At 49.5% G+C, this 12,214-nt stretch overlaps 1 protein-coding gene across 1 annotated transcript in view; it reads right to left on the minus strand.

Annotated features, from left to right (window-relative positions):
- Positions 1 to 833: 833 nt before the first annotated feature.
- LOC115082189 (zinc transporter ZIP4-like) overlaps positions 834 to 12,214 on the minus strand; it is a gene marked incomplete at its 3' end in the record, with an annotated part of 70,042 nt that continues 58,661 nt past the window's right edge. Inside the window, exons 7-8 of the mRNA XM_029586440.1 lie at positions 10,458 to 10,610; positions 834 to 1,021 (exon numbers count right to left, since the gene is read on the minus strand). Coding sequence (XP_029442300.1) covers positions 834 to 1,021; positions 10,458 to 10,610 — 341 coding nt within the window. The remainder of the gene's footprint in view (positions 1,022 to 10,457; positions 10,611 to 12,214) is intronic.

The following is a 12,214-nucleotide window of genomic DNA, read 5'->3' on the forward strand; positions in this document are numbered from 1 at the left end:
CCCCTTACTACTCACCATGCAACAAAGAATATTCACGTTCTGGTGTCACCTCAGTAACAGAGACACAAACTCCCTGCACTACCAGCTCTGTAACACTCCCTGCCCTCAGAAACTTCCCTAATACTGGGTGCAGAGCAGAATTAGGAGCTTCCCCTTACTACTCACCATGCAACAAAGAATATTCACGTTCTGGTGTCACCTCAGTAACAGAGACACAAACTCCCTGCACTACCAGCTCTGTAACACTCCCTGCCCTCAGAAACTTCCCTAATACTGGGTGCAGAGCAGAATTAGGAGCTTCCCCTTACTACTCACCATGCAACAAATAATATTCACGTTCTGGTGTCACCTCAGTAACAGAGACACAAACTCCCTGCACTACCAGCACTCTGTGACACAACACCACAGCCTGCACCCCCAGCTCTGTAACACTCCCTGCCCTCAGACATTCCCCTAATACTGGGTGCAGAGCAGAATTAGGAGCATCCCCTTACTACTCACCATGCAACAAAGAATATTCACATTCTGGTGTCACCTCAGTAACAGAGACACAAACTCCCTGCACTACCAGCACTCTGTGACACAACACCACAGCCTGCACCCCCAGCTCTGTAACACTCCCTGCCCAGAGACATTCCCCTAATACTGGGTGAAGAGCAGAATTAGGAGCTTCCCGTGATGCTGGGGTGGAGGGGAGAGGATCAGGGACTGAGGCTGAGCTGGCATGGAGGGGCAGGGTAGGAGGGATTGTGACTGATTGTACCTCCGTCTTCCCTGTACTAATCGCGCTTTTACCTCGCTACCTGCGGGGGGCAGCACTGAGGAAGACTCACCATGTCAGCTAGAGCCACGTAGAGGAAGAGTCCGGTGGCCACGGTGAAGATCCACTGTTCCACTGCCTCGTTTGTAGCGATGGACAGAGCGATGTAGAGGCCAACGAAGGCAGTGAGTGCGCTGCCGAAGTTCAGGAGGAGAGCGACCTTCACCGTGAGGCCTGCGTGGAGTAAGGCGGCAAAGTCCCCTGCAATGGAAAGACGAGGAACGTCAGCCCTAACCCGGGGGATCGACTTGCCTGAAGCCTTCCCTGGGGGCTGCTTCAGGCTTGAGAAAATGTGCACATTTTGACCCTTTTTCGCTGCCCGCACAGATACTCGGAGGCTTTTAGAGGGTCGTTTTTCCTGACAGCATGCAACCCTGCTTTGAAAATGGATGGTGGCAGGTGGAAGACGGCGCAGCGCATGCGTGCAGCCGCTAGCAAGCAGATGTAAACGTGTGGGCACGCAGAGTCTTTAAAAAACGAAGAGTATGCAGGTAAATGTCCCCCTCCCCCTCCCGGCGTGCGTTCTTACAGTGCATGCAGCTGTGCTGCTCAGGGGTGCGCTCAGAGGTGCTGCTCAGGGGTGCGTTCTTACAGTGCATGCAGCTGTGCTGCTCAGGGGTGCGCTCAGAGGTGCTGCTCAGGGGTGCGTTCTTACAGTGCATGCAGCGGTGCTGCTCAGGGGTGCTGCTCAGGGGTGCGTTCTTACAGTGCATGCAGCGGTGCTGCTCAGGGGTGCTGCTCAGGGGTGCGTTCTTACAGTGCATGCAGCGGTGCTGCTCAGGGGTGCTGCTCAGGGGTGCGTTCTTACAGTGCATGCAGCGGTGCTGCTCAGGGGTGCTGCTCAGGGGTGCGTTCTTACAGTGCATGCAGCGGTGCTGCTCAGGGGTGCTGCTCAGGGGTGTGTGTGCGGCTGCACTCCTGCTTTCATGCATACGGACCCCTCGCCCCAGGGCGAGATTTCCAAGCCCACTCGCTTACATAAACCACGTTTTATGTGAGTAAGTTCCTCGGAAAGTCAGTGTGGGTAATTATGATGTAACACAGACACATTAAAAGTGCCCAGCAAAAGGTATTTCCCCCATGCATCTAAGGGAAAATACTTTAATGTCATAACGCCTCTGTGTCACTCCATGGTGAGACCGCACCTTGAATACTGTGTACAATTCTGGTCGCCGCATCTCAAAAAAGATATTACTGTGATGGAGAAGGTACAGAGAAGGGCAACCAAAATGATAAAGGGGAATGGAACAGCTCCCCTATGAGGAAAGACTAAAGAGGTTAGGGCTGTTCAGCTTGGAGAAGAGACGACTGAGGGGGGATATGATAGAGGTGTTTAAAATCATGAGAGGTCTAGAACGGGTAGATGTGAATCGGTTATTTACTCTTTCGGATAATAGAAGGACTAGGGGGCATTCCATGAAGTTAGCAAGTAGCACATTTAACACTAATCGGAGAAAGTTCTTTTTTACTCAACGCACAATTAAACTCTGGAATTTGTTGCCAGAGGATGTGGTTAGTGCAGTTAGTGTAGCTGTGTTTAAAAAAGGATTGGATAAGTTCTTGGAGGAGAAGTCCATTACCTGCTATTAAGTTGACTTAGAAAATAGCCACTACCAAGCCATCTGTACGAGAGGAACTTATTGGTGTACTCCGCTCTGCGGACCATTACTGGATTGCTACTGGGAGGTATTTCCTCTGGGTTTACCCCATCTCATGAACATTGTGCTTGTCTCTTGCACTGCCCGCTTCTTGGGCAGTCTCTCTCACTCTCACTCTGGGGCTTAGTCTGTGGAGGTTCAACGATCGGCGTTTGTTCTTGGGTTGAAGGCCCGGGCATCGAGGGAACCGGTGTTTCCTTGGCCACTTTGCGCTCAATTCCCCTGGGGAGAGAGGTGGTTCTGATGTCGCTGGACGTCTGTGTCGATGACGATGCTTTGATCGGTGTTCGACAGCTGACTGTGGAATAGAGTCTCTCTCATAAAGACTCGATTCCACAGCTGTGTCTGAAGCCTGCCGAGACCTCGCCTCCCGACGGTGAGACTCTCACAGGGCTCCTCCCTGTGGGTGGTACCATCGCTCCCATCGGCCCAGGGGCCCACAAACATACAAAACCCAAACAGATTGCCAAGTCATGGACTCGGCACAGGTCTCGGTGATACAGGCCATCTCTGGCCTGGCCCAACATATTACAGAACAGCAAAAGGTACTAGACACTTTGGCTAACGTCATTAATCAGCTAAGTATTCGGCTGGACGCTGCCTCAACGCCTGCCAAGCCTATTCCTGATCCACGGGCGTCCTTGTCCCTGCTTTCAGTGCCCTTATCAGCACCTCCTCGTTTTGCAGGTGACCCCCTCCTCCTGTAGGGGTTTTCTGAATCTATGTAACATGCACTTCACCCTACGACCTGCATGTTTTCCTGATGTAGCTGCTAAAACTATATATATTCTGTCTCTCCTGGACGGGAAGGCTTTGGCCTGGGCATCACCCCTTTGGGAGTGGATGGGCCCGATACTCAATGACCTGCTGGTCTTTCTTGCTCTATTTTGCTCAGTATTTGATGACCCCCGGTCCCAGACCATCGCTGCATCAACACTCCTGCATTTGCAACAAGGTAACCGGTCGCCGACCGAGTATGTCATTGAGTTCAAGACTCTTTCCTCTGAATTACGCTGGGACCCGGACTCTCTGCGTGCCATATTCCTTGAGGGATTAAGTTCATGCATCAAGGATGAATTAGCTGCACGAGAACTCCCTGCAACTTTGGACTCTCTTATCAACCTCGCTGGTTGCATTGATCGTCTGCTACGAGAACGATCACACAAGGTTAAAGGATCCAAGAAAGTTTCATCAGGTGCTTCCCGCATCCGCTCAATATCTACCATCTAGACGGTTCCTACACCCAGTATTGAGGAGGAAGAACCAATGCAATTGGGGCATAGTCTTCTATCTACTAAAGAGAAGCGTCGTGGACAAAAATCAGGCCTCTGCCTGTATTGTGGCCAACCAGGTCATAACGCACCCTCCTGCCCTATCTGTCCGGGAAACTCTCAGACCTAGGATCTTCTGGAGATCTCCTTCACTAACATTGCCCATCTCTATCAACTCGGACTCCTTGGAGTTTCACACATTGGTGCTTATATATTCTGGGGCCGGTGGTGTTGGGTCCATCTACTCAGATGGCTTCATCCCACATGCCTCACCTCAATATTTGCTTTCTCCACCAGCCTCGGGGAAAATAGCGACCGCGTCTGCTTGCCGCACTCCTCAGCATCCCCAGAATGGCTGTGGCAAGGCATTCCACCATGATTCACCTGATGGCCTCCTAGGGTGCGCATGCGTGCGCGCTACCCACTTCTTTATTCCAACATTGATGCGAACCTCGGGGGCGTCCCCCTCGAGTGACTTCACAGCATCCAGGTATTTAGGTCGCCCATTTGCTGACTGAGTTTGAGTTAGCAAGGATTGGATTCGTCCGGTCTAAGCTGCTCTGCCGCTTCTCGCTGCTGCTGGAAGCTCTCTCTACCCTCCGGGGTTCTACTAACTTGGATACCCGCTCCTCAGGGGCCCTATGCTGCTTTCCAGGTACTTGCTCCTCGTGGGCCTGAGGTGTCTACCTTGGTGCCTGCTACCAATACTTCTACCTGCTGGGAACTCCACCATTACAGCTACAAGAGTGTGAGTAATCTAACATCTACCAGTCTGTCTCACCTACAGCTCCTCATTGAAAAATCTGCATTGGAGCTCCCTATACCACCATTGTGCGATGGGTCTCCTCAGCTGAGGACCCAAGACTGCTGCTGCAGGAATCTGCTCACTACTGCCACCTCTGGTGAACTCTACAAGCTGCACAATAAAAAAATCTCTCTGTGTTTGTGCATCTGAGTCTAGCCTGGTACTGCAGTTCCCCGCGGGGCTCCTCCCCATGGGAGTGGCCATCACTGCAGCACCTAAGAATCCACCAATCACCTCAAAACCATAATAGGTGGTAACTTTATAATGAGACAAGTTGTGGAACACTTACGAAATCCCACCATCTAGACACCTACGCCTCTGCTCTTGTCATCTTTCCATGGCAAGCCATTACCAGGTGAAGTCATCCGATTCCCGGTCCCAATCCAACTTCACACTGGGTTGATGCACACAGACCATCTCATTCTTGGTTCTAGACAAAGCCATACAGCCCGTGGTGCTTGGACTGCCTTGGTTGTAAGTGCACACACCCCAATTCGATTGGGGTACATTACAGTTGTCTCGCTGGGGCAATTTTTGCCATGGGAAGTGTTTGAAGACAGTTTCTCCCGTGCCCTTTCTCACTACTACTACTACCTCCCTTCCGGGCCTTCCACTGCAGTACCTGTCTTTTGAAGATGTGTTCTCCAAGAAAGCCGCTGACACCCTGCCACCACATCGCTCTTTTGACTGCACCATAAACTTAATACCCAACTCCTAGCCTCCCAGAGGAAAGGTCTACCTACTTTCTCTGACCGAGACCAACGCCATGTCTGAGTATATAAAAGAGAACTTGGCGAAAGGCGTTATTCGACCTTCTAAGTCCCCTGCTGGGGCTGGATTCTTCTTTGTTGGAAAAAAAGATGGCTCTCTCCGGCCATGCATAGACTACCATGGCCTCAACGAAATCACTCAGAAGAATCGTTACCCACTGCCTTTGATAATAGAACTTTTTGACAGGCTCCTAGGGGCCAAGATTTTTACTAAATTGGACTTTAGAGGATCCTATAATTTAGTGAGGATACGCCGGGGCGACGAATGGAAAACAGCTTTTAACACCCGCGACGGCCACTTTGAGTATTTAGTCATGTCGTTTGGCCTCTGAATGCCCCGGCAGTTTTTCAAAACATGATGAACGAAAACTTTAGAGACATACTGTATACCTGTGTAGTGGTATACCTGGATGACATTTTGGTTTTCTCTCAAAACCTTCAGAGCCATCACTTAGAGAAGTGCTCCTTTCACCAGGAGTCAGTCCCCTTCTTGGGCTACGTGGTTTCCAGTCAAAGGTTCCAGATGGATCCAAAAAAGACTAACAGCATTCGAGATTGGTCCCAACCCACAGGCTTCAAGGCCCTTCAAAGATTCCTGGGGTTCACCAATTACTACAGATTGTTCATCAAGAACTACTTTACGCTAACCGTGCCACTCACAGCTATGACTCTGAAGGGAGCCAACCCTTCACAGTGGTCCCCTGAAACCATGACAGCCTTCCAAGAACTTAAGGAGGTGTTTTCGCAAGAGTTGTGCCTACGCCACCTAGATCCCAGACGACCTTTCAATGTTGAAGTAGATACATCAGACGTTGGGGTCAGTGCTGTCCTCAGCCAATGCTCCGCCAATAACACATTATACCCATGCTCCTTTTTCTCCCGGCAATTCTCCCCCTCGGAGCACAACTACGGGATAGGAGACAAAGAACTGTTAGCGATTAAGTTGGCCTTCGAGGAGTGGTGCCCCTGGCTTGAAGGAGCACAGCATCAAATCACAGTCTACACCGACCACAAGAACCTCGAGTACCTGCACCATGCTCAGCGCCTGAATCACAGACAAGCCTGGTGGTCTCTGTTCTTTATCTGATTCAGTTTCATCTTGCGATACGGGCCAGCAAACAAGAATATCTGAGCTGATGCTCTCTCTCGTTCATTCACCACTGAAGATGTTCTTGACATGCCATGCCACATCATTGACCCAGCGAAGGTTCTCCTTGCCGCCACACACGCACACACATTGCCAGCCAGGAAGACTGTGGTCCCCCCGATCACTTAGAAGGAAGATCCTTAGATGGGTTGATAAAACAAGGAGGCAGTCGATCTAAAAAAGCCATGAGGGCAAAACACACAATAGATGCCTGGTAATGTCTGTTAAAATGCTTTATTTAGGAGACTTGTTGATGAATTGGAATTAGGAACCAGTAATGTAAATCTGGTCTTCTGCACAGCGTTTGTGAGAACAGTGTTGGACTAGGCTTATCGGCAATAAGGCTGCAAATGATCAATCAAAGCATTGAATCAAGCGGCACACCAGTCTCCTACGGAACGGATTGAAAGCACTGTTCTCACAAACGCTGTGCAGAAGACCAGATTTACATTACTGGTTCCTAATTCCAATTCATAATTTTGAGAAAAATTCAATGACAATAAATTGATCTGCAAACTCATACGAGATAATTTCACACAGCCCCTGAGGCAGCCCCCATGTGGGGGGCGAAACTCGGCCTGAGTCGGGCATTGCCTCAGATGGATTATTTGCTCCTGCAAATACATGGTTATTAATATTCTATTGTTCGATATTTATGCATATTATTTGAAACCCATGTTTTTCTGTAAAGCCTGTTGCTATTGTTTTACTGTTCATTTTATACTGTTACATGTAAAGCCTGTTGCTAAATTAATGTTTCACTGTAAACCGTGGTATAGAAGAACCTATAAATAAATAAATAAATTGCGTGTATTGGATCAACAAGTCTCCTAAATAAAGCATTTTAACGGACATGTACCCATCTAAGGATCTCTGGTAATGACTTTCTACTTGCAGGCCACTCTGGACAGGCTAGGATGCTCTCCTCGCTACAAAGATACTATTGGTGGCCCTCTATGAGAAAAGATGTCCAAACTTACGAAGAGTCATGTCCTACCTGCGCCCATCAAAAGCCACCATCTGGCTGCCCCTGGGGACTCCTTCAACCGCTTCCTGCTCCAAGTGAACTGTGGACGCATATAGCCATGGTCTTCATTGTGGATTTACCTCCGTCCAGTGGCAACAACACTCTGGGGTTACAGTAGACCGCTTTTTGAAGATGCCTCACTTTGTGGCACTTCCCGGTCTTCCCTCTGCACCAGAATTAGTGAAGTTATTCATCCATCATATTTTTCGCCTTCATGGACTCCCAAGACACATCCTATCTGATCGCGGAGTACAATTCATGGCAGAATTTTGGAGATTGCTATGTAAGAAATTCGACATATCTCTGGACCCCACATCCGCCTACTATCCACAGGCTAATGGTCAGACAGAGAGAACGAATCAGATCTTAAAGCAGTTCCTCTGGGCATATGTGAACACTAGGCAGAGCGATTGGTTCAATCTTCTTCCATGGGCCGCGTTTGCCTTAAACTCTCACCAGTCTGCCTCAACTGGTTCATCGCCCTTTCAGATCATCTACAGACATCAACCTCTGCCATCTCTACCTTTACCACTGTCTGTGTCATCTCCAGCAGCACACTATCTGCACAAGAGCTGCACCAACTCTGGGAGCATACGAAACTACTACTGCAGCAAGCCGACCATAAGGCCAAGAAATTTTACGATGCTCACCACCATGCGGCTCCTCAGTCGAATCCTGGAGACAACGTGTGGCTTAGCACCTGATTTCATCCGTTTGATGCTGCTCGCTTCACTCCCAGGTACATCGAGCCTTTTGCAGTACTTCGTCGCCTAGGTCCAGTCACCTATAGTCTGCGATTACCCACTTCTTTGAAGATCCACAATGCCTTCCACATTTCACTTTTAAAACTGCTCATCCTGTGTGAGTTCTCGAAGAAAACACCTGAACCCCAACCTCTAACTGCCAAAGAGGACATCGTATACCAGGTAGAGGACATTTTAGAAGTCAGGAAGAGTGGAAGGCGCTGGTAATACCTCATCGCATAGGATGAGGAAAATAGTTGGGAGCCTGTGAGCAACATCCTCGACAAGGAATTGATCAACCAGTTCCACATCTCTCACCCTAGGAAACCAAACCCCCCTGCAGGGGCCCTAAGAAGGGGAAGTACTGTTATGCCCATCGGTCGCAGACAGCTGCGACCACGTCTGCTCACCTCTTTTCTCTTCAGTGACTCCAATGGGGAGAATGGTGGCCTCTGCCAGCTGCTGCCGACCTACCTGGCGTTCCCTGGATGGCATGGGCGCTGCCGACTGCCATCTTGATTCTGGGATCACATAGGCGCACGCACAGGTCAGGTTAAGCACTGCTTGGCGGGAACCTCAGGGGCGTCCCCCGCTGATGATGTCTCCACTCCCGGATACTTAAGCCGACCGAACCTAACCACCGACGACTTAGCAACGAGTTCCCTCATTGCTGATTCTGCACCTCACACTACGGACTTCCATTCTAGCTCTGACTCTGGCGAGACACCCTCTGGGTACCCACTCCTTGGGGGCCCTTCCTTGTCTCTGGCTATCTGCTCCTTGGAGGACCTTCTGCCTTGGGCTGTCGCTCTATCCTGCACCCCAGGACTACTGCTGGAACGCACCTTGCTGTGAGTACTCTGAATCCTTGGATTACTTCCAATCTCTGATGTACCCCGCTCTGTGGGCCACTAACACATTCACCTGCATAGGACCTCCTCCGAGTACCTCATCCCGTGGACCTCCTCCATACTATCATCTGTGGGAATCCTCTGGCGTACCCCGCACTGTGGGCCACTACCATTCCTGATCTATGTGAGAATCCACTCTGGTGTACCCTGCGCTTCAGGCCACTACCAAGCCATCTCTACGAGAGGACCTTTATTGGTGTACTCCGCTCTGCGGACCATTACTGGATTGCTACTGGGAGGTTTTCCCTTTGGGTTTACCCCATCTCATGAACATTGTGCTTGTCTCTTGCACTGCCCGCTTCTCGGGCAGTCTCTCTCTCTCTCTCTCTCTCTCTCTCATAAAGACTCTATTCCACAGTTGTGTCTGAAGCCTGCCGAGTCTGAAGCCTACCATCTCTCTCACTCTCATCTCTCTCTCATAAAGACTCTATTCCACAGTTGTGTCTGAAGCCTACCATTGTTCCTGTCTGCCCAGGGACCCACAAACATATAAAACCCTAACCCGATGCTTTTAAAATCTACCTCTTAGTACATAGCATCCATGCTTCTAATTACATGAGCTTTTACAAAATTACCCCTAAATCGTTAGTAGAACAGAGTGGGGTAGCTATAGAAAGGTATACGCATTCTTAACTCGTGAGAGATGCTGGCACAGAATACAGACAGACCACAGAAAGTGTACTCGTACCTAACTCATGAGGGAGCTCTTGGCACGGAAGTCGGACAGACCACAGAAAGTGTACTCGTACCTAACTCATGAGGGAGCTCTTGGCACGGAAGTCGGACAGACCACAGAAAGTGTACTCGTACCTAACTCATGAGGGAGCTCTTGGCACGGAAGTCGGACAGACCACAGAAAGTGTACTCGTACCTAACTCATGAGGGAGCTCGTGGCATGGAATACAGAAAGTGTACTCGTACCTAACTCATGAGGGAGCTTGTGGCATGGAATTCAGACAGACCACAGAAAGTGTACTCATACCTAACTCATGAGGGAGTTCGTGGCATAAAATATAGAAAGTGTACTCGTACCTAACTCATGAGGGAGCTCGTGGCATGGAATACAGAAAGTATACTCGTACCTAACTCATGAGGGGGGCTCGTGGCATAGAATACAGAAAGTGTACTCGTACCTAACTCGTGAGGGAGCTCGTGGCATGGAATTCAGACAGACCACAGAAAGTGTACTCATACCTAACTCATGAGGGAGTACGTGGCATAAAATATAGAAAGTGTACTCGTACCTAACTCATGAGGGAGCTCGTGGCATAGAATTGAGACAGACCACAGAAAGTGTACTCGTACCTAACTCGTGAGGGAGCTCGTGGCACAGCACAGCCAGGGAAGTTGCCAGACCTGTTCTCCAAGAAGTAGAAAAAGCAGCTCCAATTGCCAACCCATCAGTGAAGTTGTGAATGGCATCTCCAATGGTGATCATGTAGGGAATCATGCGAAGCTCTAGAGACAAAATGGAAAACAGTTACAGAAGAGAGAAGGAGAGCTGGGGGACAGGTAAGAGGCAGGGAACTGGATAGAGAATGAAGAGAGAGTGGGGGTGACAGAAGGCATAATAAGGAGAGAGTTCTGAGTACTTAGGAGTGACAGGGAGGGAGGAGGGGGAGAGAAGCTAAACCATGAAGGAGGTAAGGAAAGGAGGGGATATGACAAGGGCAGAGAAAGTGGAAGAGATGGTGAGGGGGAAGCGACATAGGAAGGGTTGGTAGAAATGATGTGAGGGAGAGGAGTGCAGGGAAGAGGCAATGCCGAGGAAAGAGAGAGAGATGGTAAGGGGGAGAATGCAGGAGAGAGAGAGGAGAGGAAAGGGGGACTGACAGACGGTGAAGGAGATGGTCAGGGGGAGGAGTGTAGGAGTGGTGGGGGGGAGTGGCAGAGAGTACAGGAAATGGGGAGATACCCAGGTCACGAGGGTAGGATGTGCTACGCGGCTATGGGAGTAGTTAGCTGAGAAATACAGAGATAATTTGTAGCCCATTAATCTGAAAACTACGTCCCATCAGGATGCCGTAGTCTGGAGACTGGAGGGATGTTAACTTTTTTATTTTTTTTCAGTGGATTCTGTGATTTCTATTGCACTTTAATGTTGTGTGGGAGTTTTATGATGAATTATGAATTTAGATTGTATTTTGATGTGGTTTAATGTTGTTTTGCACTCTTGAGCATCCTCCATGGTAAAAGCACGAAACAAATAAATGTTATATAAATCACTGGCACTTCCACTAACTTTTGATAGCCTCTGACTCTCTACCACTGATCACAAGTAGCCCTTGCTGACTGCTCTACTGCTGACCTTAGCTACATCCTGGTGACTGGTGCTGTCACTAACCACAGCTAAGCTTTGCTGACTGGTTTAGCTAGGCCTTGTTGACTGATCCTAAAAATAACCTTAACTAGTCCTCTGTGCGGAGCTGTAGCCAGGCTACTTGGCACATAAGGCCACGTGAAAAAATGTGCTTTTACCCTATATACAACACCACAAGCTGAGAGACTCTGCAAAATGTTTTTAAATTTAAAACATAAAACCATTATAATATATAACAATAGATACATGAGACCTTGGGCTGTAGGGATATGATCCTTAACCACTACCAGAACTGACCCTTAACCTCTGCCCAGCTGATTAGTCATCTCTACCTCGTTAAGCATAATAGCTAATCTTTCGGTCTGCATACTGTCATGGGAAGGGAGGCAGCAGGAACAGCAAGGTTTTTATGATTGGTAATAGTGTTAGCTGTAGCTAGCCTTTGATGATTGGCGCTGTCACTAACTATAGCCAAGCTTTGTCTGGGTCTACCACTCAGCTGCAGCTAGGCCTTGGAGACTGGCTCTACCACGCGCCTGTAGCTAGGCCTTGGAGACTGGCTCTACCACGCGCCTGTAGCTAGGCCTTGGAGACTGGCTCTACCACGCGCCTGTAGCTAGGCCTTGGAGACTGGCTCTACCACGCGCCTGTAGCTAGGCCTTGGAGACTGGCTCTACCACGTGCCTGTAGCTAGGCCTTGGAGACTGGCTCTACCACTCGCCTGTAGCTAGGCCTTGGAGAT

The sequence above is a fragment of the Rhinatrema bivittatum genome, unplaced genomic scaffold (genome assembly GCF_901001135.1).
Source record: "Rhinatrema bivittatum unplaced genomic scaffold, aRhiBiv1.1, whole genome shotgun sequence".
Classification (NCBI taxonomy): Eukaryota; Metazoa; Chordata; class Amphibia; order Gymnophiona; family Rhinatrematidae; genus Rhinatrema; species Rhinatrema bivittatum.